At 42.6% G+C, this 25,505-nt stretch overlaps 1 protein-coding gene across 2 annotated transcripts in view; it reads left to right on the top strand.

Moving 5' to 3' along the window:
* The first annotated feature begins 602 nt into the window (after positions 1 to 602).
* Positions 603 to 25,505, top strand: part of sh3pxd2b (SH3 and PX domains 2B) — a 273,651-nt gene continuing 248,748 nt past the window's right edge. Inside the window, exons 1-2 of one of the 2 annotated variants that reach the window (XM_078231114.1) lie at positions 603 to 851; positions 12,024 to 12,104. In XM_078231114.1, the coding sequence (XP_078087240.1) occupies positions 780 to 851; positions 12,024 to 12,104 (153 nt within the window). In that variant the 5' untranslated portion in view covers positions 603 to 779. The remainder of the gene's footprint in view (positions 852 to 12,023; positions 12,105 to 25,505) is intronic. The other variant, XM_078231115.1, reaches the window with a different exon arrangement.

Here is a 25,505-nt window from a genome sequence, read left to right as displayed (position 1 = left end):
GCTTGGGTCACTGTCTGTGTGGAGTTTGCACGTTCTCCCCATGTCTGCGTGGGTTTCCTCCGGGTGCTCCGATTTCCTCCCACAGTGCAAAGATGTGCGGGTTAGGTGGATTGGCCATGCTAAATGCCCTTTTAGTGTCATGGGGACTAGCTAGGGTAAACTCATGGGGATAGGGCATGGGTGGGATTGTAGTCGGTGCGGACTCGATGGGCCGAATGGCCTCCTTCTGCACTGTATGATTCTATAAAGAAAACTCTTATTAATGCGTTAGAGCAGTTGAGAAAACACCTCAATTCCCACCTCAAATCCAGCAAAAAAAAACCCTGCTTTGGTACAAAAGTAAGATACTGATAATCTGACATCAACAAAAAGTGCTGGAAATATTCAGTCAGGCAGTATCTTTGCAGAGAGAGAAGCAGGGTTAACGTTTCGGGTCAACGACCGATTGTTTGGAGGTAATCGGATTAAAGCGAGCCGCGGAATGAGAACGGGGCCCCTTTAATTAATAAAATGGGCTGGCTCTGCGGCGTGAAGCTGGGTGGATTCTTTCGCCTCCCCTCCCTCCCTGCGATTCTCTGGAAAAGCTTATAGTCGGACTAAGTGAGAAGGAAAGCAGTGAAGGCTGATGGCAGCAGAGAGTGGCGAGTGGAGGAGGACCGGGGGGCGTTGAGTTGAGTTGAGTGAGGACGGCGGATGAGGAATCGACAAAGTACAGCGGAGATTGCAGGCGGCCGCGGCTCTGACCTTTTCACTGCGAGCTTTCGGATCGGCCCGGGATCATGCCTCGGTCGTCTATTGTGGACGTGAGGGTCCAGGACGTGCAGAAAAGACGGATCCCCAATAAGCATTATGTACGTGAGGCTGCAGTTGCTGCGCTACTAATCCCAGCACCCATGAACTGTCTCTGGTGCTTTTCCCTTCCAGCCAGGAGAACATTGTTGTTGAGCACTCGGGGAGGGGGAAAAGATCTGGGAATGCAACTTGCCGGGGGGGGGGGGGGGGGAGGCAATGGGCTTAAAATGTAAACTGAAAAGCTAGTTTTGAAAGCACGGTGCTGTCTGGCACCTATTTACACCGAGGCTGATTCAGATTTCACTTCTAATTCCAAAGGAGTTTGTAATTATTGTGACGATCTGATTAGTTTGCCTTTTTAGCCCCAGCTCCATCGCCACACACAATGAAAATAGATCTCGACTGGGGAGGATTTTGCTCAGGCACACAATATTTTTGTTAAGTGTAGGTTTCAGGAACTCTGTGACCGTGGATGGATGAGGGAGAGGGAAGGGGGTGCTTGTAGTAACAAATAATGAAAAGTTTCCTTTCAGCCCCTGCAGTCATGTTACAGCAACATCGACCAACATGGGAAGGAAATGTGCCACTTGGCAGTTTCCCCGCCCCCCCCCCCCCCCCTTCCTTCTCACGGCTGCTGTTTATTTATTGCGGGCTGCGATTGCATTAAAATAAGAGTTACGTCTACAGTTCCGAATGCAAAACTTGGGTCTTGAGATGCTGGGTGGGTTCCCACTGTTTAATTTTACTCTCTGAAATATTACAAACCTCTCTCTGCCTTCTTGGAGCCGATTCTCTCTCTCTCTCTATATATATATATATATATAATAGATATAATGTAGGAACTGGTAATCAAGTAGAGCTTTACTGATTGCATTTAAAAAAATAACCACATCAGCTTTTCACCACGGCACGCAACTGACTTAAAAACAAAACGGTCCATTAAAAAATGAAACTTTGGAAAAGATATCGAGAGACACGTGTGGGATTCACCTTGATGTGGAAGATGTCCCTCCAGATGAATCGCACGTGGGAATGAATCACCTAACCTATTTTTAAAAGCATATACTTAAAGCGCTCTCCCCAAATTGCCCTTCAATCATTTTTGTGCTGACGGCAGCGATTTCTGATCATTCCACAGCAGCCGGTCGGTTTCAGGTAATTCACTCTTTTATGAGCTTGACTACTGAGAATCAATAGGTTCTCAGCAATGTGAGCTCGCCGGATCCTGTCCTCATTTGAACAGCCTCCTCTCCCCACTGTATTTCCAGATTGCTGGATAGCTGCAGGCGATGTTTAGTGACTTCAGTACAGGCTGACAATTAGACTTGGGCTGCGTTCTCGGTATCACATCAAGTGCATTTACTCCTTGGGCCATGGGCCAGTAGGAGGATAAATATTTTGCAACACACTTTTACAACAGTGATGTATATTTATATATTGATTTTTGGAAGAGGGTGGTTTATTTGCAGGATTTTTTCAGAAAGTATCAAATGGTTAATTGGTAGATTATTGGAAAACTGCTAATCATTTGAAATCATGCCTACCATCTAACATAGAAAATAAGTTTGTGTATGGTGGGGTACACTATGCTATTTTCTTTAGAAGATGGATCACCCACAGGCTGCTTATAGTTAACAGATTAAAAACACTAAATATTTATGTTTTACCCAGTAATGGTATAAACCTCTGGTGAAACTATTTGTACTGGAACGTCACACTGATTTTGTTTAATAAAAGACTCACTGAGTGCTTCAGGTAAGTATTTTCTCTACCTCTTAGTACCAACATTTCCAGATTTTTTTGATCAAGCTCACCAGCAAAAACTTGGCAGGCGCTCAGTAAAGGCATTGCTGTAGGGAAGTTCATTTTATTGAGGAGTTGAAGACTGACAGCGTTGCGATGGGTTGTTGGGTGGGAATGAATGATTGACTATGTGAAAAATAGCTTATGGTTCTTAAAGGATTGGAAGCTTTCCGTCCATTTGAGGATATCTGGTTAACATTTATCCACTGTTACTGTTGCTGTATTTCAAATTGAACAATTGCTGGTTGAATTGATGCAATTAAAGCCGCTTTTTATATCTGGTAAACTGGGATACAATGATCCATAGCTCCTCACAAATGAGTGTTGCACAGCTGCTGGCAAACTCATCATAAACCTGTGGGGTTAATTAACACACGCAGGAAGATCCCAAGAAAGATGAGTCATAGTGGAGGACCTAATACATTTGTTTTAAGTTGAAGTTTATTTATTAGTGTCACAAGTAGGCTTACATTAACACTGCAATGAAGTTACTGTGAAAATCCCCTAGTCGCCACACTCGGTGCCTGTTCGGGTACACTGAGGGAGAATTTAGCATAGCCAATGCACCTAGCAACACATCTTTCAGACTGTGGGAGGAAACCCACACAGGGAGAGCGTGCAAACTCCGTGCACACAGTGACCCAAGCTGGGAATCCAACCTGGGTCCCTGGCGCCGTGAGGCTGCAATGCTAACCACTGTGCTGCCCAAATGGGGGAAGAAGTAATTTGTAGTTTTCCTACCGTTGTATTGGCTCAAGGCAGGTTTAGTGCAGAGCGGGGATCGAAATTATGATTTCCTTTCCTGTGTGGCCCAGCTGCTGAGTGGATAAGCATATTCTGCTATTGGTGGATTGATGACATTATGACTGATCTCTGGTGGCATTGTCCACCTGGAGTAAAAATGAAAGCTAGGATTCTCCATCATGATCCTATTATTAGGGGTGGGATTACTTTGAAGAACAAACTGAAGTGGAGGTAAGGGGGAGAGGTTTGCCTATTGTCTGATCTTCTTCATCACTGCTCCTCACTCCAGATGAGACCACTGTCACATGGAGGCAGAGCCTCAGTTCCTTTCAAACCCCAGAGCATTCATTAGTCTTCCAGGGGGCATGAGCATCGACAACAAGGCCAGTGTTTCTGTCCTTGAGAAGGTGGTGGTAAGTTGCTTTCTGGTGTAGATGTTTTGCACAGTGCTGTGAGAAAAGGAATTCCAGGATTTTGACCCAGCAAGAGTGAAGGAACGGCAATGTAGTTTCAAGTCAAGATGGTGAGTGGCTTGGAGGGGAACTTGAAGGTTATGGTGTTTCCATGCATTTGTTGTCCTTGTCCTAGGTGCCAGACTTTGTGGCTTCGGAAGGTGCTTTCCAAGGAGTTGCTGAAGTGCTCCTTGGTGGTGGAAGGAGTGATTGTTCAGATGGTAAATGAGGTGCTGCTTTGCGCTGGATTGTGTCGAGCTTCTTGAGTGTTTTAGAACTTGCACTAATCCAGGAAAGTGGAGAGTATTCCATTACACTCCTGACTTGTGCCATGTAGATGGTGGACAGGATTCGGGGGATAGAGAGGTGAGTTATTCACTGCAGAATTCTCAGTCTTGGACTTGCTTGTGTAGCCGTACAATTATACGATTTAGGAGCAAGAATAGGCTATTCAGCTCTTTGAATGAGATCATGGCTGATCTGTAACCTCAACTTCACATTCCTGCTTATCCTCGACAACCTTTCACTCCCTTAACAAGAATCTGTCTAACTCTGCCTTAAAATATTCAAGATTCTGCTCCCACTGCCTTTTGAGGAGCAGAATCCCAAAGACTCCTGACACTCTGAAAACATTTCTCCTCATCTCTTGTCTTAAATGAGTGACCCTTTATTTTTAAACGGTGACCCCTAGTGCTAGATTCTTCCCACAAGAGGAAACATCCTCTCTGCATTCATACTGTCAAGACCCTTCGGGATCTTAAAGATTTCAATCGAGCTATCTCCTATTCTTCTAAAACCTAACCTGCCCAGTCCTTCCTCATAAGACAACCTGCCTATTCCTGATATTAGTCTAGTAAACCTTCTCTGAACTGCTTCTAAAGCATTTGCACATCTTAAATAAGGAGACCAATACTGTACACGATAGTCCAGATGTATTTTCATCAGTGCCCTGTACAACTGAAGTATAACCTTCCTACATTTGTAATCAATTCCCCTCGCAATAAACAATAACATTCTAGTCACTTAATGTAATTACTTGCGGTACTTGCGGAACCTTTTCTGATTCATGCACTAGGACACCCAGATTCCTCCGCACCTCAGAACTCTTTGCACTCTCAAAGCCACAGTTTTTCTGGGATTACCAAGGCAAAGATGGTGGTAGACCGAGGAAGCTTCGTCAGTTAAATTAAGAGGTTTATTGTCCTTTGCAATAGGCCACATTTGCAAGTAATATTTTTTGAGGACATAAACATGGTGTTTTCTTTGAGAGAGACTTTATATAAATGGATAGAAACCATGTTTAAAACCAAATGAATATTAATTGGAAAATTCAGAGTTGTTTGGAGGAAAAAATAGATTTATTTTGTTCTTTGAAAGCTTGGCCATTTTTAACACCTACTAATAGGAATACGCCTTGAAATATGAAATCTGTATGAATACATGGAGAATAGCCAGAGTAATTTCACACAGATGGTAATGCATTTGAAGATTTTTTTGAAATAGTGAAATATACGATTTCTATTTGTATGTGAGTAAGTATGATGAAATTGAATCTTCTTTTAATGCCATTAACTAATTTCGCCTCTTAAATTGCCAGTTATTTTTTGTTACGTTTTTGTAGATATTCTCATGAAAGTGCTTTGAACCTTTCTGCCTTTAAGAATGCCTATTTCCACCTCTAACTTCTGTCTGAGCCCATTGGCTGCTGAAGCCCTCAGTCATTATCTCTGGGCTTGATTTTTTCATTGCCCTCCTAGATGGTCTGCCACATTCTACCCTCTGTAACTTGTGGTCATCCAAGACTTTGATGCTTTGATCTTAATTCAAATCCAAGTCCAGTTCCCCTCTCTCTCCTGTGCCTGCTAACCTACATTGGCTTCTTTTCAAGCAATGTATTGGTTTTAGAATTCTCATCCTTATTTTCAAATCTTCACATGGCCTCTGCAACCTCCTCCAGCCTTTGAGGTACCGCACTGCTCAGATTCTGGCCTCTTATAAATTCCTGATTTTGCTGCTGCTTGTAGCTCCTCCTACCAGAAATTCTGCTGTTATGGTATGTCACACTCAATTGTCTTCCTCCATTCTCACACATCCACTGTAGCTCATCTGCAATTGCTCTGTCATGACTGCTTTTAATTTTAATTGTTCCTTCAATCTCCTAGGCTTCTGGAATGCCATTCCACCTCTCTGCTGCTTTCCTCTTTTATGACATTCCTTAATTTCTACCTTTTAATCAAGCTTTTGATTGCCTGATCTAATTCTCCTCCTATGGTTTGATGCCAGGCTTTGTTTTATAATGCTCCTGAGAAGCACCTTGTGGATAAAAGCTGTTGCTTGAAAAGACTGAGCCTAATGGCCCAGATTTTGCTCCATCAGGGCATCTGACACTATTGTCAGACTTGTCTGTTCATATTTAGGTTCCAATTTCTTTTTGCTGAAAGTGCAAGTTGATATTGGTACAATAAGGAAAACAGGACATCTGAAATTTGAATGAACAAGATAACCAATTTACTGACTTACCCAATCCGATTGAAGGATTGTGAAGTAAACACTACAAGAATTGAAAAGGCAACATCTATCAGACTGGGTGAATTCAATGTCAAATCAGGTACAGAAAAAGAAATAAAGGGGAAGAAAGTTTCAGTGCCAGAGAGGTTGATTAGCAGTAATGGATAATCATGTTGTTAAAAGGGTACATCTACTTGTACTGACAAGGCTTCATTTTTTTGTTGTGCGTTTACTTCATATCTACTGCATAAATACAGCACTTCATGCCATCAATGCATTTCAATAGTGAGGCTGTTTTCATCAACCTTTTTGATTTGATTTATTATTGTCACATGTATTGGGATACACATTGAAAAGTAGTGTTTCTTGTGTGCAATCATATCCTTCATAGAGTTTATAGGGAAGAAGGAAAGGAGAGGGTGCAGAATGTAGTGTTACAATCATTGGACTTCCTTATATTAAGTTGATCTTTCAAAAGTCTGATGGCAGCAGGGAAGAAGCTGTTCTTGAGTCGGTTGATACGTGACCTAATGACAGAGTGACGCAATTTGGACAGCAACTTTTGGATATTTGGACTTAGCCATGTCTCTGCTGCTTGACTCAAGTTGCTCATTTATTCATGAATAATGACATAAATAAGTGTTCAGTTTTGGGTTCAGCTTCAAAAAGCCAAAATGTCCCCATGTTTTAATAAGTCTTTGTACTCCGAAATAACAAACAGACATGCAAATTAGAAGCAGGAGTGGGTCACTTGGCCCCTTGAGCCTGCTCCACCATTCAATAAGATCATGGCTGATTAGCTCGCAACTTCAACCCCACATTCCTGCCTACTGACAACCGTTTGTACGCTGGTTAGTCAAGAATTTATCTAGCTCTGTCTTTAAAATATTCAAAAACTCAACTTCCGCTGCCTTTTGAGGAAGAGTGTTCCACAGGCTCACAATCCTCTGAGTGAAAAAAATTTTCTTCTTTTGTCTTAAATGAGCAATCCTTTATTTTTAAACAGTGACCCCCAGTTGTAGATTCTCTGGCAAGAGAAAACATCCTCTCTGCATTCACCCTGTCAAGACCCCTCAGGATCTTTAAAGGTTTTGATCAAGCCACTTCTTACTCTTCTAAACTCTAGTGGATACAAACCTAACCTCTCTAACTTTTTCCCATAAGATAACCCGCACATTCCTGGAATTGGTCTAGTAAACCATCTCTGAACTGCTTGAAATGCATTTACATCCTTCCTTAAATAAGGAAACCAATATTGTACACAGAACTCTAGATATGTTTTCACCAGTGCCCTGAAAAACTGAAGTATAACCTCCCTACTTTTGTAATCAATTCCCCTCGCAATAAACAATAACATTCTATTAGCTTCCCTAATTATCAGACATAAACGTGCAATGTTTTTGTAGAATAGCTTTTTAGTGCTGGTACAAGAGTAGTGTGGGGTCTATTAAGAACAAAGAAAATTACAGCACAGGAACAAGCCCTTCGACTCTCCAAGCCTACACCGACCATGCTGCCCGACTGAACTAAAAACCCCCACCCTTCCGGGGACCATATTCCTCTATTTCCATCCTATTCATGTATTTGTCCAGATGCCCCTTAAAACCCACTATTGTATCTGCTTCCACTACCTCCCCGGCAGTGAGTTCCGGGCACCCATCACCCTCTGTGTAAAGAAACTTGACTCGTACGTCTCCTTGCCCCTAGCACCTTCAACCTATGCCCCCCTAGTAATTGACTCTTCCACCCTGGGAAAAAGCTTCTGACTATCCACTCTATCCATGCCCCATATAATCTTGTAGACTTCTATCAGGTCGCCCTTCAACCTCCATTGTTCCAGTGAGAACAAACCAATTTTCTCCAATCTCTCCTCCTAGCTTTTGCCCTTCATACCAGGCAACATCCTGGTAAATCTTTTCTGTACCCTCTCCAAAGCCTCCACATCTTTCTGGTAGTGTGGCGACCAGAATTGAACACTATATTCCAAGTGCGGCCTGACTAAGGTTCTATAAAGCCGAAACATGACTTGCCAATTTTTAAATTCAATGCCCCGGTCGATGAAGGCATGCATGTAGTATGACTTTTTGACTGCCTTCTCCACCTGCTTTGCCACTTTCAATGACCTGTACACCCAGATCCCTCTGCCGATCAATACGCTTAAGGGTTCTGCCATTTACTGTATATTTCCTATCTGTATTAGACCTTCCACATGCATTACCTCACATTTGTCTGGATTAAACTCCATCTGCCATCTACTTTGTGTTTGAATGACAGCTGCAGAATAATGTCAAGGAACAAGAGTAAAGTAAACCATTCCAGTATAAAAGTAATTTTAAAACTGAACAAGGTGGAATCTAATTCTACATCCTGGATATCATACATTGCAGCTTGCTACAAACAATTATGTTTGCTGGGATCCTTTCAACAAATGGCTATCATTAAATTTAGGCTGCATCTGGATACATGCAGTGTATCCAAGCTCATAAATTTGAGTTCCAAATCTATGTTTAATCCAGCTACCACATCTGGATGGAAGACTGCATCGATTGGCTAAATGGATCTTGTTTAAGCTTATGTGGCCATTTTAATTAAACTAGGACATGCCTGAAGAGGGATAGTGAAAAATTGCTGATACTTTGGGAGGGTAGCTAGGTTTAAGGTATATTTATTTCTATGAGACTGGTAGAGGGAGCTTTACTGATGTGCCTGCTTTAAGATGTTTTGACATTTTAGAGGGTCTTTGTGCATGCTGAGGTACATTGAATCCTATGAGGATACACTGAGCCCAAATTTCAAATAGAAAGCATTTGTGTTTATATAGCACCTTTTCACAATCTTAGTTGTAGGCACTTTGCAGTCAGTGAGGTACTTTTGAAGTGTAGTCACTTGTTATGTAGGAATCATGGCAGTCAATTTACAAACATCAAGGCTCCAAAAGAGCAATACATTCAGACTCTTTAAGTGATGTCGATTTGAGGGAAGAATATTGGCTGGGGCACCAGGAGAGACCTTTTACATCCAGTTGAGAGGACAGAAGGGTCTTCGGTATAATGTCACCTCTGACAGTGTGGTGCTCAGTAAGGAGTCTCACAACACCAGGTTAAAGTCCAACAGGTTTATTTGGTAGCACAAGCCTCAAGCTTTCTGAGCACTGCCCCTGGAGATCCTCTCCACTTGGTGCTCACTCAGCAATGCACTGGGCGTCAGTCTTGAGTTTGTATTGGAATCCTTGAATGGGACTTGAACCCACAACCTTCTGACTCAGAGACAATAGTGCTTTCAGTGAGCCACAGCATTCACCACATACCATATATCCGATACTGCTTGGTTGGTGCCCAAGTCTAAAGTGTTAAATTTTCAAGTGCGAACATGCCTCATCTGAAAATGGAAGTGTAATAGCGCTTTCAGTGAGGCTACAGGGTGACTGTGATTTCCTTGTCTCACTCAGAGACTCCTGAATAAGCATATTGGTTGTTGCACATTATTAACAGCCTTTGTATGAGGCAGGATGTTCTTTTGTATAACTCTTCTCCTTCTTATACCACCTCCCCCCACCCCCTAACTCTCCCAGCTATTAAAATAATCATCTGGTCACTGTGTGGTGAGTTGGTTGCTAGCCAGCAGACACTCTCCATTACCCTTACATTACTCAGTCTGAGCTATTGACAGAGTCTGTCATAGGTTCATTTCTTTCCAACTGCCTAATTACGACAGAGGGGTCATTACCTCCTTTGACTGGAAGTTGAAAGGATGTGGCAGTGGCTTTAAAACTCCTTTATATTTTCTGATTTCAGCAACCCAGTGATTGCTGAGGGTGAGACTGTATTTTTACTCGCAGTCCTGTTTTTTCAGTTCTATGGAAATTTGTAAAACCTGCACACACAGGATATCCATCATTATTGAGCATGAACTGTAATTAAAACTGGGGATTGTTTTTCATTAATATATGCAATTGACTATTGATATTTTTTAACTTTTTTTGAGATTGTGTTAGTAAATTAATGAAATTCTCGCTTTGTTCTGTCATACAATAGTATGTTTTAATTCACAGTGCTTGCCTCCAAGATGTATTCAACAGTCTGCAGTTCACAACATGTGTGCTGCAGATGTTTTAGCACACCTAATAAGAGTAATGAAAGAATGACCAAATGCTGATACAGAACTGGAAATAAATGTACAGGAACAGGATGTTTGTAGTCAAACTTGGGACCCATGTGTGTCGGTAAATTTGCTTACTGTATTTACTTTTGAGTATGTATATATCCTCTGGTACTAGTCATGCTGCCGATTTGTCACTATTGTTTCCATTCTCGGTTAATATCGTCCTTTCTCAAGTTGTTTGGTTTTGGGATAAATATGTGTTCAAATTCAACATGTAGGTGGAATTTTCCCTGAATTGCACTAAGTGCGGTAGCGGGCATTAAACAGTTTGCCTTCCCGGCCGCAAGAGTGGCTTTTGTTGCATTGTATCATCTGCTTCCAATCATATTAATCATGCAGGCACAGGAATTGTGCCGTATCACTGGTTGGAGGCCTCTGAATCGCCTACCACAGCATTATCTGAAGGTCCCCTCCTGCCACTTGCCATATTTAAACCGTAATTAATGCATGCAGCCTCTGACTGCTCCGGTGATGACATGGCCCTGAAAACCAAGAAGAGTTCAGTGACCATCCCTGGAATGCCTTTTGGAGGCCCGCCATAATGTTCTCGACCCCATGTTCTGATTTCAGGAGGTCCGGCAAACTCACCACACTGACTTGAGAGGCTTTGGCAGTGATGGCCCATGCCAACTGGGTCATTCTGGGTCATTTATCCACTGCAGAAAGAGGATGAATTATCTCATCTGTGCCACCAGGGCAAGTCAACCATCTCAGCACACTCAATTCACAAATGCACAAGCCCATCACACACTCACTGGCATCTCACTCACTTCAGTTTAAGGGACATCATCACTCTTCTCTCACGCACGCCTTCATATCTCTATCAGGCCTCATTTCCTTTGGGCATTGCCCTCTCAACTCTCCCTATCTTGAGGCCGCATGGACTCTGGGGTACTCCCCCCTTCCCCAGGCAAATCCTAGCCCTGCATTCGTTGAAAAGCCATCCCAGCCTTACAACTGGTCTGACAGGTAGAGACTCACTGTGAGCCCCCTAAAAGTGATGTGGCACTGCCTGCAAAGCCTGCTGCTGAGGCAGCAAGTGCTGCCTGAAGCAAAGTAGGCTTGACCCACTTGTGTACCATTGTGAAACACGTGGGTGTGCAGTCAGGAACTCCCAAGAAATGGTGGGGGGTTGTTGTAAATAGTTCTCTGGTATTTCCCAAAGGGTTCTGCTAGCCTTTTGGGGTGCAGTGGGGAATTGGCATAACCCATGAGGAGTTGTGGCCCCACTGAGTTCCAGACCTTGGTCCCACAAGGAGAGAGAGGTTGTGAAAGGCAAGCTCATTCACATAGAGATAGCAAAGTGTGTCCCAATTCCATACAAGTATCTAGAAAGTGACATTGTCAAGCCTCTGGAGCAGGTTATCTTGCTACTTTCACTGTGGCAATTAAATTGTGTGTTCCCAGTTGTATTTGTAACTTGGCTCACATTGTATATGTTGTGAAATGTAAGAAACAGATTTGGTATTTGCCTAGATGATATGGCTGTGCTTGGGGTAATAACAAACCAAATGATCTTCCTGTGATATACATTCTTTCCTGATCAGTTTCTTTGGCTTTCAGGTTTACATCATTCAAGTCACATGGTCCAATGGTTCCACAGAGGTCATCTACAGACGCTACAGCAGGTTCTTCAATCTGCAGGTAAGGTTTGGATCACAACCATAGAATAATGGCAAAGAAAAAAATCGAGGTTAAGAAGGTTCTTTTGAATTCCCTGTTAGTTTTCTTAGTGACTATCTTGTACTGATGGCCTCTAGTTCCTACAAGAGGAAACATTCTCTCTGTACCCACTCTATCAAAATCTTTCAGAATTACAAAGATCTTTTGGTCACCCCTCAACCTTTTTATCAAGAGAAAACAAGACCCAGCATGTTGATCCTTTCCTGATGTGGATTCCCATGCATTTCTGGTATCATTCTTGTAAATTTCTCTATAACCTCCCCAGGATCCAGTGTCTCTGCATCCTTTTCCTAATATAATATCTAGAACTGCACAGTGTAAACCAATTTTTGATATAGGTTTAGCAAAAGTTCCCTACTGTTCAATTCTATCCCTCTGGAAATGAAGCCTTAATGATTGGTTTGCTTTATTTTCTGGCCATGCAAACTGTGATGCAACGTTCAGCGATACAAGTTAGTGATACAAGTCATGCAGCTTTATCCACCTTTTGCTCCAGGTCTCTCCAAGTTGCTACAGAACATGACACAGCTCCTACCAAAGGTTATGAATCTGGTTTATTAAAAGTATGAAAAGAAAAATAGATTAGATTTTGTTGTGCCACATTAATGAATTTCTAATATTTCTTTAAAGTGTTTCTTGAACTAAAATCACTTCTGTGTAAGATGATGGACATAAGACCATAATCCATAGGAGCAGAATTAGGCCACTCGGCCCATCGAGTCTGCTCCGCCATTCAATCATGGCTGATATTTTTCTCATCCTCATTCTCCTGCCTTTTCCCCATAACCCCTGATCCCCTTATCAATCAAGAACCTATCTATCTCTGTCTTAAAGATGCTCAATGACCTGTCCTCCACAGCCTTCTGCTGCAGAGTTCCACAGATTCACTATTCTCTGTCTGAAGAAATTCCTCCTCATCTCTGTTTTAAAGAAATGTCCCTTTAGCCTGAGGTTGTCCCCTCTGGTTCTAGTTTTCCCTGCGAGTGGAAACATCCTCTCCACAAGCACTCTATCCAGGCCTCGCAGTACCCTGTAAGTTTCAATAAGATCCCCCCCCCTTATCCTTCTAAACTCCAACGAGTACAGACCCAGAGTCCTCAGTCGTTCCTCATGCAGCAAATCAAGTCCATTGGGGAAGGACGTGGCTTAATATGGCGCATATTTGCTGATGGCTGAAAAGATCAGTCTGTGCTTTTAATATAAATTTGGGCTGCTTTGGGTTTTGCCTTATCGTAATGACCTGGCATGCAGTGGAACTGTTAGAACTGAACTCAAGAACTAGGGAAAGAGGAAAAGATTTGTCTTTATATGGCACTTTGTGATTACTGGACATTTCAAGACACTTTACAACCTACCAAGAACTTTTTGAAGTGTCGTCACTGTTGTAATGTCGGAAGGGAAGTCTCAGTATTGAGCCAGAGTCACGTGACTCCTGCCTAAAATGATCTTATCAAGAATCAGAAAAACACCATGCCAATAGAAGATTATAGACGATGTTTGGTGATGTTACATGGTGTCTGCTTCAATGGGGAGATGCTGATTCTGACACTATGCAGGAGCTTGATTTTGTTGCTTTAATCAAAAAGGAAATAAATAGTACCTTTTCTCATCATGGCAGCCTCACCTCTGCTAATATATCAGAGTTCTGGAGTGGGATTACCCAATCTCATCTGTTGCCAGCGAGAATGGAGAATTTGACGCTCAGCCGAAACTCCTTTCACTGTAGTGGCACTGGAGAATCCCAGCTATGGACGAGGTCAGAGGTTCTTGGTGCTGAAGTTCTAGCCAACCAATTTGGGCCTGATAAATTTTAAAAAGACATGAACAAGAGAGCCTTCTATCTTCACCCTTCTCATCCTTTCTCATCTCCGGGGTGGCACAGTGGTTAGCACTGCTGCCTCACAGCGCCAGGGACCCGGTTCAATTCCGGCCTCGGGTCACTGTCTGTGTGGAGTTTGCACATTCTCCCCGTGTCTGTGTGGGTTTCCTCCGGGTGCTCCGGTTTCCTCCCACAGTCCAAAAATGTGCAAGTTAGGTGGAGTGGCCATGCTAAATTCCCCCTTGGTGTCCCACGTTGCGTAGGTTAGGGGGATTAGCGGGGTAAATACTTGGGGTTGCGGGGAATAGGTCTGGGTGGGATTGCCCCTTACTGTCAGGGGAATTACATGGGGTTACAAAAATAGGGCCTGCCTGGGTGGGATTGTAGACTCGATGGGCCGAATGGCCTCCTTCTGCACTGTAAGGATTCTATCTTCTCATCTTCAAACTGCAACATCAAACTCCAGATGGGTTATATGTCCTCCCTTTTGCAAAAGCAACAGATATTTCTCCCAGAAAGGAGCCATAGAAGGTATTTTTAGATAATTAAAAGACTAGATGTAGTCATGAGTGATTATAAAAATACAATGTACAGATTCTTTTGATTTGGAAAGGGCATATGTTTATCTGTTATTGATTGCGAAAGAGAAAACTTGTTTGTTCCACTCACAATCTTGGGGTTCATATCCATAGATCTCTGAAGGTTGCCGCTCAAGTGGATAGAGCCGTGAAGAAGACCTATAGTGTGTTGGCGTTCATTAACAGGGGGTTTGAGTTTAAGAGCCGTGGGGTTATGCTGCAACTGTACAGGACCTTGGTGAGACCACATTTGGAATATTGTGTGCAGTTCTGGTCACCTCACTCCATGAAGGATATGGAGACACTGGAAAGAGTGCAAAGGAGATTTACCAGGATGCTGCCTGGTTTGGAGGGTAGGTCTTATGAGGAAAGGTTGAGGGAACTTGGGCTTTTCTCTTTGGAGCGGAGGAGGTTGAGAGGAGACTTGATAGAGGTTTATAAGATGATGAGGGGGATAGATAGAGTGAACGTTCAAAGACTATTTCCTCGGGTGAATGGAGCGGTAACTAGGGGGCATAACTATAGGGTTCATGGTGGGAGATATAGGAAGGATATCAGAGGTAGGTTCTTTACGCAGAGAGTGGTTGCGGTGTGGAATGGACTGCCTGCAGGGATAGTGGAGTCAGAAACTTTAGGAACATTTAAGAAGCTATTGGATAGGCACATGGAGTACTTCGGGATGATAGGGAGGAAATAGCTTGATCTGGGTTTCAGACAAAGCTCGGCACAACATCGTGGGCTGAAGGGCCTGTTCTGTGCTGTACTGTTCTATGTTCTATGTTCACAAGGGACCTGCCCTATGTGAACATGCAAAAAGCATCCAGGACTGAGGAGTTCACTTAATCAACTAAGGTACATCCCTTCCGTCATCAAAGCATTGTGGCTAAAATATATACAATCTACAGGACACAATGCAGCAACTCACCACGCATTTTAACAGCATTTCCCCCACTGTACCAAACAGAATGACAAGACAGCAAAGTCAAAGGAAAGATTATCACGTCCAGATTCCCCTCCAGTACAGCACCTTGACTTCTGACATTTATCATGTTCCTTTATTGTCACTGGAATTCAATATTTATTATCAGTGTGAAAGTAACATTAATAAAAGAATTAAGTCGTTGAAAGAGAGAACCCACTACTACCTTCTCAAGGCAAGTAGGGATAGGCAATAAATATGGCCTTGTCGGTGCTGCCCACATCCCTAAATCAATTGGAGCAATGTTTGTCGAACCATTGTAAGCATCTGTTCAGGTGAACTGCCTGGAACAATGCTGAAAATTTTCTTTAGATGGTGTCCTAGATAAATGTTGCACCTAACAGCTTCCCTATAATAATTGTTTAGCAGTTTTCCATGGGTGACTTGCTGCTTTGTGCCTAAGCTCAGAGTTTGTGCAGCAGGTCTCCTGCCTGTGGACAGTCCTGCACAATAATGTCAGCATATCCATTATGTGCTCCAGATCAATATGCGATTGTTGGAAATTACCATGTGGCCATAAATAGCTCCGATTCAAGCCAAAAACAACTTAACAGAGAAGTAAAATTGAAACGCAAAATTAGTTTTATTTATGAGTGTAACTATTATCGGTTACATTCCACTCCACGGAATTCTACTTCACATATGAAATGAACCGTCTCACTCCCCTTCCTCCAATTATCATGTGTGGACAATTACTGACCACAGGCTCCCTCAAAGGCCATTCACATCAATGAGATATTGGAGGCGAGTTGGTACATTCAGATGAATGGAGAAAATTGAGGAGGTTATAAGTGTTAGGAAGGAAAGCACATTTTTATTTTAGAGTTTACCTACCCCATTTGAAAGCAATGAGTTAGATTTTTGATGTTTAAATTGGTAATGGCAGTATTTGATGTAGAGCCTGCTCCTGTTACGACCCAGTTGGTGTTACAACTAGACGGGAAGTCCCCAGAATGGACATTGGCTCAAAAGACCTAACTTTTACTTGTTTATTTTTATCAAACATGGAGGAACAGGCTCATAGGACTGCTAATTAGTTTTAGCAACGGGGAAAAAACATTTATTAAACATGGAAAAGTTGGATTATAATGCAGTACTCTTCCCCCCCCCCCCCCCCCCCTTAGCTTAATAGTTACACAAAAATTTTAAGATTAACATGGATTACAAAACATATTTTAAACTACAAAGGTCTCATTAACACACAGTCCCTTTTCAAACCCACAGATTGGCTGTGGTCAAATACACACTCCTCTCTGAATTCAAGTTAGTGTCTGTAGATTTCTCCTCAAAATCGCCGCAGATGATTGTCACATGAGAGTTTCCAAACCCTGTTCTCAAAACCTTGTCTCCAAATAAAGCTTTCCATTAGCAGATTGCATTCCGAATTCCACTCCACTTTTTTCAAAGAACTCCTTTGAATAGAACTTCTGCCCCACCTCACCAGCAAATCCACTCCAATATTTTGTACCAATCCCTTTTTTTTTTCATGATGGCTTTTATACACACTCTGATATCCAGCCACTGATTATGCCACAATTATTTCACTTAACATCTCACAAGCTATATATATCACAAACCTAAGAACCATTTCAGATAACTTTCTGACTCCTCACTAGTCAGCTCCCTTTCAGTTCTGTTCTCCTCCCAATTCTTCTTTCTTCCTTTAACTTAAAGCTTCCTGGAAACTCCTGTTCATTTCTCTAGTTTCCTTAAGTAGCTGTCTTTTAGATTTCTGGCACTGACTTTCTTATCCATTATTGTATGGCTCATCTTCTAGCAAAGCTGAGAGAGATGTTCCCTCTCTAGCTGCCTGTCACCAACTGCTCTAGCTTTCAGTTGAAAACTAAAAAAACAAACAAAAAGCATTTTGTTTAACCTTAAAAGGGCTTCTAGTTGCCAAGCAGCACCTGCAAACCTGTGCTGGCCTATGATTTTTCACGGCATAACTCTCACTATCACAATAGACTTCCAGTTGGAATTGAAACCAATTCCTACACATCCAAACATCTTCATCCAACATGAATCTAACTGTAGGTCCCTTCCAGGCACAGAAATATTAAATTAAACCCACCTAAAGCTATACCTTATTTCAAATGTCTAACAATATAAATTTAAATCCTTTAAAACTACCTTTGGTTTCCTAACACTCCGGCAGACAAAACTGCTGATAATTACTATTTTCACCAATGTCATTATTTCACGTCACATTAGGGTAGATTTTCCCTTCATGTGAAATGGGTGATAGTGAATGAGCAGCCCTTTTACATCTCAATGTCATTAAAAATATGTATCATGAGAGATGCTTGCTAATTTGCTATAGTCCATTTTACATTTTCTCTCAAAAGGGATTAGTGGGTAAATATGTAGGGATATGAGAGTAGGGCCTGGGTGGGATTGTGGTCGGTGCAGACTCGATGGGTCAAATGGCCTCTTTCTGTACTGTAGGGTTTCTATGATTTTCTGTGAAAAACAAACCAATGTGACATAGAATAATTGCTTTGGCAAATATAGTAATTATCAACATTTTTGTCTGCTTGAGCATGCTTTATACTAACTAGTGTACAATAAGCATTCCATTCATTTTGAAGGTATAAGTAAACAAAAATATGGGTTTGGCAAAGCTCCATCTGTATTCATGGCACGAAAGGGATATATTTAAAGGTTTGGGTGGATAATTTTGCGCTAATGCTAGAAGGGAGAAGGCATGATTAATTTTGTTTTTGCTAGACAGTGGTTTATTATTCTGTTGGGTCCTGTTTCTGAGCTTTGGGTTGACACTGCTCTGTTCTCTATAACATAGTTAGTGATCAATTTTTAAAAAAAACGTTGGGCCTGACCCAGAGTTTGTCCTGCATCCTTTTTTGGAAGTTCAAAATGCTTTCAGTAAAAATCCATCTCTCTTTGATCCAATGACTTCTTATATTTTTGATTTGTGCAGCAGTCCATGAGCCAATGTTTTTGTCAATTTTAAAAGCTTTTCTGTAATTTGTTTGGTATGAAATGTAGGGCATGAAGCCTTGAGATCTATGCTTTGAATTCTTTCCGATCTTGGAGACCCTATCAGATCAAGATAGGGACCTGATTCAGTTCTCAATGTATATTGTTCCAGATGAACTTGGCAAACCAGTGTGCAGATCTGAGTCATTTTTTACATTCCTAGCTAAGTTGGAGACATTGGACCACTGCTTTAAAATTAACTCACTTCTTGTGATGTACCACAGTGACTGCTGATGGATACTGTTGAAAGCCATTGGCTTCATGGCTGGTTTGTGATGTGGAGCAATGTCAATAGCATGGATTCAATTCCCTTACCAGGTTATTCATGAAGGCCCCGCCTTCTCAACCTTACCCTCACCTGAGGTATGGTATCCTCAGGTTAAATCACCACTCAAAGGGGAAGTCGCCTACGGTCATCTGGTACAATGGCGACTTTACCTTTATTTTAATGGACATGTACGCTGGAATTCCTTCGCCTCGCCCGTCACGGAATCGGAGAGGGCGAGGTGCAGACAACGGAAATATCCATTGATCTCGGGTGGGAATTTCTGGTCTCGCTTGAGCGAGGCCATAGAAACCTCGCCCGTAGACTCTGCTTTACGGTCATGTTGATGTTGTTGGATGCCCAGACTGTGTAGACCCACTGGAATACCAATGCTGCTTTGCTGATTCTGGTCTGGACGTCCATCTCCACATCATTCTCCCTGGAGATGTTGCTTCCTAGGTGGGGGGAGTGGGTGATGTTCTTTTGTTTCCGAAAAATGTGATTTTTTAAAAAGCATTCATTGACACAAAATGCTTGAGTATTCCCCTGAAGAAACTGGTAAATTGGCAGCAGTAATATGATAGATTTTGTTCACAATGCTCGGACATGCAACAATTTAAAAACAAAAGCTTCCAACTTAATTAAAACCATGGCCAGCATTTTTAGGATGGTGGAATTTTCCTTCCCCCATCATCTTAGGAGTTGGCAGTGAAATCACTGCTACCCATACTGGTTAACTCCACCTAACCGTAAGTGTTATTGTAAAACAATGTACAGGAGGGTACCTTTAATTTGACCATTCAAGATGCTGAACATACACCTTCAATTTAAATGCCAAATTTTGAATTTTTTTTCCAGTTCTCAATTCATTATATAAGTTGATCACTGTGCAGGGATAAGTAATGATATGGAGATGCCGGCGTTGGACTGGGGTAAGCACAGTAAGAAGTCTCAAAACACCAGGTTAAAGTCCAACAGGTTTAATTGGTAGCACAAGCCACAAGCTTTCGGAGCGCTGCCCCTTCATCAGGAAAGTGGGAGTTCTGTTCACAAACAGGGCATACAAAGACACAAACTCAATTTACAAAATAATGGTTGGAATGCGAGTCTTTACAGGTAATCAAGACTTAAAGGTACAGACAATGTGAGTGGAGAGAGGGTTAAACACAGGTTAAAGAGATGTGTATTGTCTCCAGCCGGGACAGTTAGTGAGATTTTGCAAGCCCAGGCAAGTCGTGGGGGTTACAGATAATGTGACATGAACCCAAGATCCCGGTTGAGGTCGTCCTCATGTGAGCGGAACTTGGCTATCAGTTTCTGCTCAGCGACTCTGTATTGTCATGTGTCGTGAAGGTCACCTTGGAGAACACTTACCCGAAGATCAGAGGCCAAATGCCCGTGACCACTGAAGTGTTCCCCAACAGGAAGAGAACTCTTTTGCCTGGTGATTGTCGAGCAGTGTTCATTCATCCGTTGTCGTAGCGTCTGCATGGTTTCCCCAATGTACCATGCCTCGGGACATCCTTTCCTGCAGCGTATCAGGTCGACAACATTGGCCGAGTTGCAAGAGTATGTACCGTGTACCTGGTGGATGGTGTTCTCACGTGAGATTATGGCATCCATGTCGATGATCCGGCATGTCTTGCAGAGGTTACTGTGGCAGGGTTGTGTGGTGTCGTGGTCACTGTTCTCCTGAAGGCTGGGTAGTTTGCTGCGGACAATGGTCTGTTTGAGGTTGTGCGGTTGTTTGAAGGCAAGAAGTCGGGGTATGGGGATGGCCTTGGCAAGATGTTCGAAGGCCACCCCCACTTCTTGCCTTGGGGAGACCATGCAGACGCTACGACAACGGATGAATGAACACCGCTCGACAATCACCAGGCAAGAGTGTCCTCTTCCTGTTGGGGAACACTTCAGCGGTCACGGGTATTTGGCCTCTGATCTTCGGGTAAGCGTTCTCCAAGGCGGCCTTCACGACACACGACAATGCAGAGTCGCTGAGCAGAGACTGATCGCCAAGTTCCGCACACATGGGGACGGCCTCAACTGGGATCTTGGGTTCATGTCACACTATCCGTAACCCCCCACGACTTGCCTGGGCTTGCAAAATCTCACCAACTGTCCTGGCTGGAGACAATACACATCTCTTTAACCTGTACTTAACCCTCTCTCCACTCATATTATTTGTACCTTTGAGACTTGATTACCTGTAAAGACTCGCATTCCAACCATTATTTTGTAAATTGAGTTTGTGTCTTTATATACCCTGTTTGTGAACAGAACTCCCACTCACCTGATGAAGGGGCAGCGCTCCGAAAGCTAGTGCCTTGTGCTACCAAATAAACCTGTTGGACTTTAACCTGGTGTTGTGAGACTTCTTACAGGGATAAGTAAACCAGACTATCTCTTTAGCTCGTTACATCACTCAAATGTTTTAAATGGAAAGGAAATGGCATCAGTTTAATTTGGAGATTAATGTAACCTGCAGATAATATTGATTCAGCTGTTTTAATGAGGGACCCATTAACCTGAGGAATGGAAGTGTGCAGGTTGATGCCGTACCTAAAATTATTGATTCATGTTTGTTGTATTTCGCTTATAACATCAATGGATAAGCCTCATGCAAAATACTTTCTGATGTCAGCAACAAAGCACAGGATGTAAAACCTATTGAGGTGAAATTTGGATGCCTGCTGTTGGAAGGTTGAGTGCCGCAGCCAGTGGCATCTGGCCCAGTAAATTGGTTCCAAGTTATAAATTTTATTACTTTTTTTTTGAACTGAAGTACCCTGGGTGAATGAACATTTTTTTTGAATGAAACTGAGAGGACTTTCCTCGTCATGTTGCATAGTGTGAAAGTATAATCAATGAATTTGGATTGTCTATTTTGGATACATATCAATCAATGAGGTTAATAATTTGAATAGAAATTTAGCCATATCTTAGCTAATGTAGACTGTAATTTAAAAAAAAACTAAAACCTGCTCCAATGTTGGGCTGGTCCAATGAATTTCCATGTCACATCTGCAGAGGTGAGTTTGAGTGTGCTGACACTTATAACCTTATAACCTCTGAGCTAGTGGCTTTGGACTATGATGTGTTCTTGGAAAATCTGAGCTCAGCAGCAGCACACCAGCCTAAAATCTTAAAGCAAGTTGGCAACATGTTCTCATGTTCCAATTACTGCTCTTTTCCAATGAAAGTTTGAATATGTGATGTGGGCTTAGCCTGAAAGCCAAAACCTGCAATAACTTCTGTTCCTTGATCATGAGAATTCATCTCCTAAGCTTACCGTGCCTGTCAGGGCCTGCAATTTGGCTAATAACTTGATCTACCAGAGGAGCCTGGTCCAGAAATAGTTTAGATGGTTTATATGCTGGGTTGCAGAAGCACATAGATCAGAAAGGTCCTAGGTCTGATCTTGATGAGAAGACAGTCCCAGCTTGGTGCCTGAAACAGCCAGGGTGCTCACAATCCTCAGTCCTATCCAATGATTTGATGGGAATGCATTTTTGTGGATATTGTGTTGGAAGAGAAATGGCTTCAATGTGATGGTAGCTTCTGTTGTTTAGTGCACGAACAACAGTCACTAAGTTGAAGGATAGGAAACTAATGGGATATTCTATGGAACCAGACCACAATATGGAGCAAACTTCTTGGGGAGGAATGGAACAAACAGTAAATGCAAACCAATAATATTGACATTATTGCTCCATGTTACTGTCTGAAAAATTATATTAAAGAAAAGTCTTCCGAGTGGTACACTGAGCCAGCACTTACTACTTTAATCTTACGCAAGGATTTTGAGAGAGTCCGCACAGGTAGTAATAATCTTCTCTCTGCACCATCTCTGATACTGCTGGGTGAAATGGGGTTAATCATTTATTTCTCATCCCATTAGGCACAGATGTACAATACATGCTGTTGGCATACATTCATAATACTAATGGATATTCCATTGGTCTTGTTCATGGTGAATTGAAAGATGTTATTGAAGCTTGAGAGGTGTGGAAAGTAGCTTAACTGTTGTTTGGTCCACAAGAAATTTTAGTCCATTAAGTAAGTTTGAAGTTTTGTGCTGTAGTCTATGCTTTAATAGGCTTGGGAACGGGAGCAATTGATGCTATTAAATGTAAAAGGTAGGCAAGCATTCTGATCAATAGACCCTAACATCTTCACATTGAAACAAACTACCCACTATTTAAAGAAAAGAGGTTAATGTCAGTGCTAAAATAACAGGGAGAGAAATATCACCTGGACAATTTAAGCCTTCATCTGCTAGGCCTAATTTCTAGGCTTTTAAAAAAAAATTCAGTCCATTCTTTGGATGTTTGCGATTTAAGGCAGTTTAGAAACTTCAAGTAATTCACCTTGTTACAGCAATAGCATGCTGAAAGGCTGTGACCATTGTGTGATGCTTTTAAGACCTAGTGGTGTTGAGAGATACTCTGAACCCTTGGCAGCTGAGGTACTTGACTTAAAGGACTAGTCTTTTTGAAAATTAATTTTGTACAAGAACAATATTTGTCTGACAAGTGTTCTAATGGAAGTGATTGGGACTGGGATTGCCATCTGCATATTTCCTGGAATTCAAGACATAAAGGAATAAAAATTTTGTAGGGAAGAAACGGTTGGTGTGATCTGAGAACAACATTACTGTTGAACAAATTCTATTGAAATAATTTGGCAAGTGTTTGCAGGGGGGAAATAGAATAGAAATCAGAAAAATACATTTGATGAGAGGATGTGAACCATCCAACTATTCAAAAGTTTGAATGAAATTTATCACAACCTTTTTAACTCAAGCAAGTTACCTTAATAATAAACAATGGTCAGATCTGGGTGGCACAAACATAGCCTCAAATAGATAAGTTGGATGTGTGAACTCTTTTGCAAAATTAAAGCAATTAAACTTTGAAAGGTTCATTTTTTAATTTGCATTCATTTGTGCTGCTAGAGCACACCCATTTAATGGCAAATTAACTTTTGGAATTGTATAATGCTTTAAGGAGCATTATCCATCTGGGTGGGATATTACAGCTGTTTTAGACATACTGGGAGCGGGTGTGTGGGGAGCCAGCCATCCAGTGTTACATTAGATGCTATTAGATGTACAGGCAAGAAAAAAAAGTGCATGTTTTTGTATGGCTATGTGAAGAAAACAAGTGAAAAAACATGAAATGCTGGATAAACTCAGTAGATCTGACAGCATCTGTGGAGAGCGAAACAGAGTTAATGTTTTGAGTCTATATAACTCTTCTGCAGAGCTGAAGAGAGGTAGAAATGTAATAAATTATATAGTTGGAGAGGCGGGTGGGAAAGAGTAGAAGGACAGGGATAGGTCGGAGCGAAGGAGAGACTGACAAAGGTATAATGGAAAAGCACAAAGTGGGGTGTTAGTGGTGCCATTAAGGACTGAAAAGTGCCAAAGGTGGTAAAGCTAAGATAGCAGAATGTGTTAATAGTCGAACAAAGATCAGTGCTCAGTGTCAGCAAAACTGAAAAACATGGGACAGGTGCCCATGTGGGGGAGGGGTGGGTTGTGTTGGGGCAAGCCAAGGGAACACTGGTACTTGTGTACACATGTAAGTGTGTTTGCGTTTAACTACGAAAGCAAAACACTTCAACATACCTTGTCCTCCTTCACTTTTGTCAGATTCTTGTCTGTACAGATATAATAAATTAAATGGAATTTGGGAAATGTGAGGTATAATTTTCGTCATACAAACAAGCAGCTACTCTGATTTATGTAACTCAAATCATAGGGCCTGATTTTACCAAAGATTCGTGCCTGTTTTCGGGAGCGAAATCGCGGTAAAGTTGGGCGTCGGCCTATACCGCGATCTGCACCCGATTCCGAGCAGATCGCGGCTTTACCGACACCCGATTCGGGCGCGGGTCCGGCCCCGCCCGAATCGGGCAGCCCGACAATTTAAATGTATTTGCATGTATTTAAATCGACTTAATGAACCGCGCGCCCAACTCTACCGCCAAATCTCACTTTACCGTCTTCTGGCCCGTTCTGCATCCGCGCTGTAAGCGACCCGCAAAATATAAGTTTGAAGTCGTCGCTGCAGCTTCCAAAGAGCGGGGTCAGAGACTGCAACGGCTCTCTGACCCAGGTCATCCTCTGGTTGGGGGGCGGGTGGGGGGGAGGAGGGGGGGGGGTTAGGGCCCAGATCATCCTCTGGTCGGGGGGGGGTTCCGCTGCCAGTCTGCGGCCGGTCGGTGGGGAGGGAGGGGGGTGAGGGGGTTCCGCCGCCACTCTGCGGGCAATCCCTCCTCCCCACCGGAGGAACGAATCCCTCCTGCCGGAGTGGACGTGCGGCCATGCCATCCCACAAAACCTTCAGGATGAAGCAATTCCTCACTAAGAAGATGAAGCAGAACTGGCCGATTCCAAAGTGGATCCGCATGAAAACCAGCTACAAGATCAGTACAAGTCCAAGAGGAGACACTGGAGAAGGACCAAGCTGGGCCTGTAAAGGGATACACCATCACTGGTACACTACCAGCCACAGCCATCTCTCCCGCTCTCTTGTCCCTGCAGGGAAGAGTAATCTGTGGCCTGGTAGTGCATCAGTGAAGGTGTATCCCTTTACCAGAGGATGATCTGGGTCCCACCCCCCGCCGACCAGAGGATGATCTGGGTCCCACCCCCCTCCCCCTGACCAGAGGATGATCGTCAGAGAGCCACCCTCTCCACTTTCTGTTTTTTTTATCTTTC

The sequence above is a fragment of the Mustelus asterias genome, chromosome 16 (assembly GCF_964213995.1).
Source record: "Mustelus asterias chromosome 16, sMusAst1.hap1.1, whole genome shotgun sequence".
Classification (NCBI taxonomy): domain Eukaryota; kingdom Metazoa; phylum Chordata; class Chondrichthyes; order Carcharhiniformes; family Triakidae; genus Mustelus; species Mustelus asterias.
The sequence above is the reverse complement of the archived record's forward strand: the minus strand, read 5'-3'. Positions and strand labels throughout refer to the sequence as shown.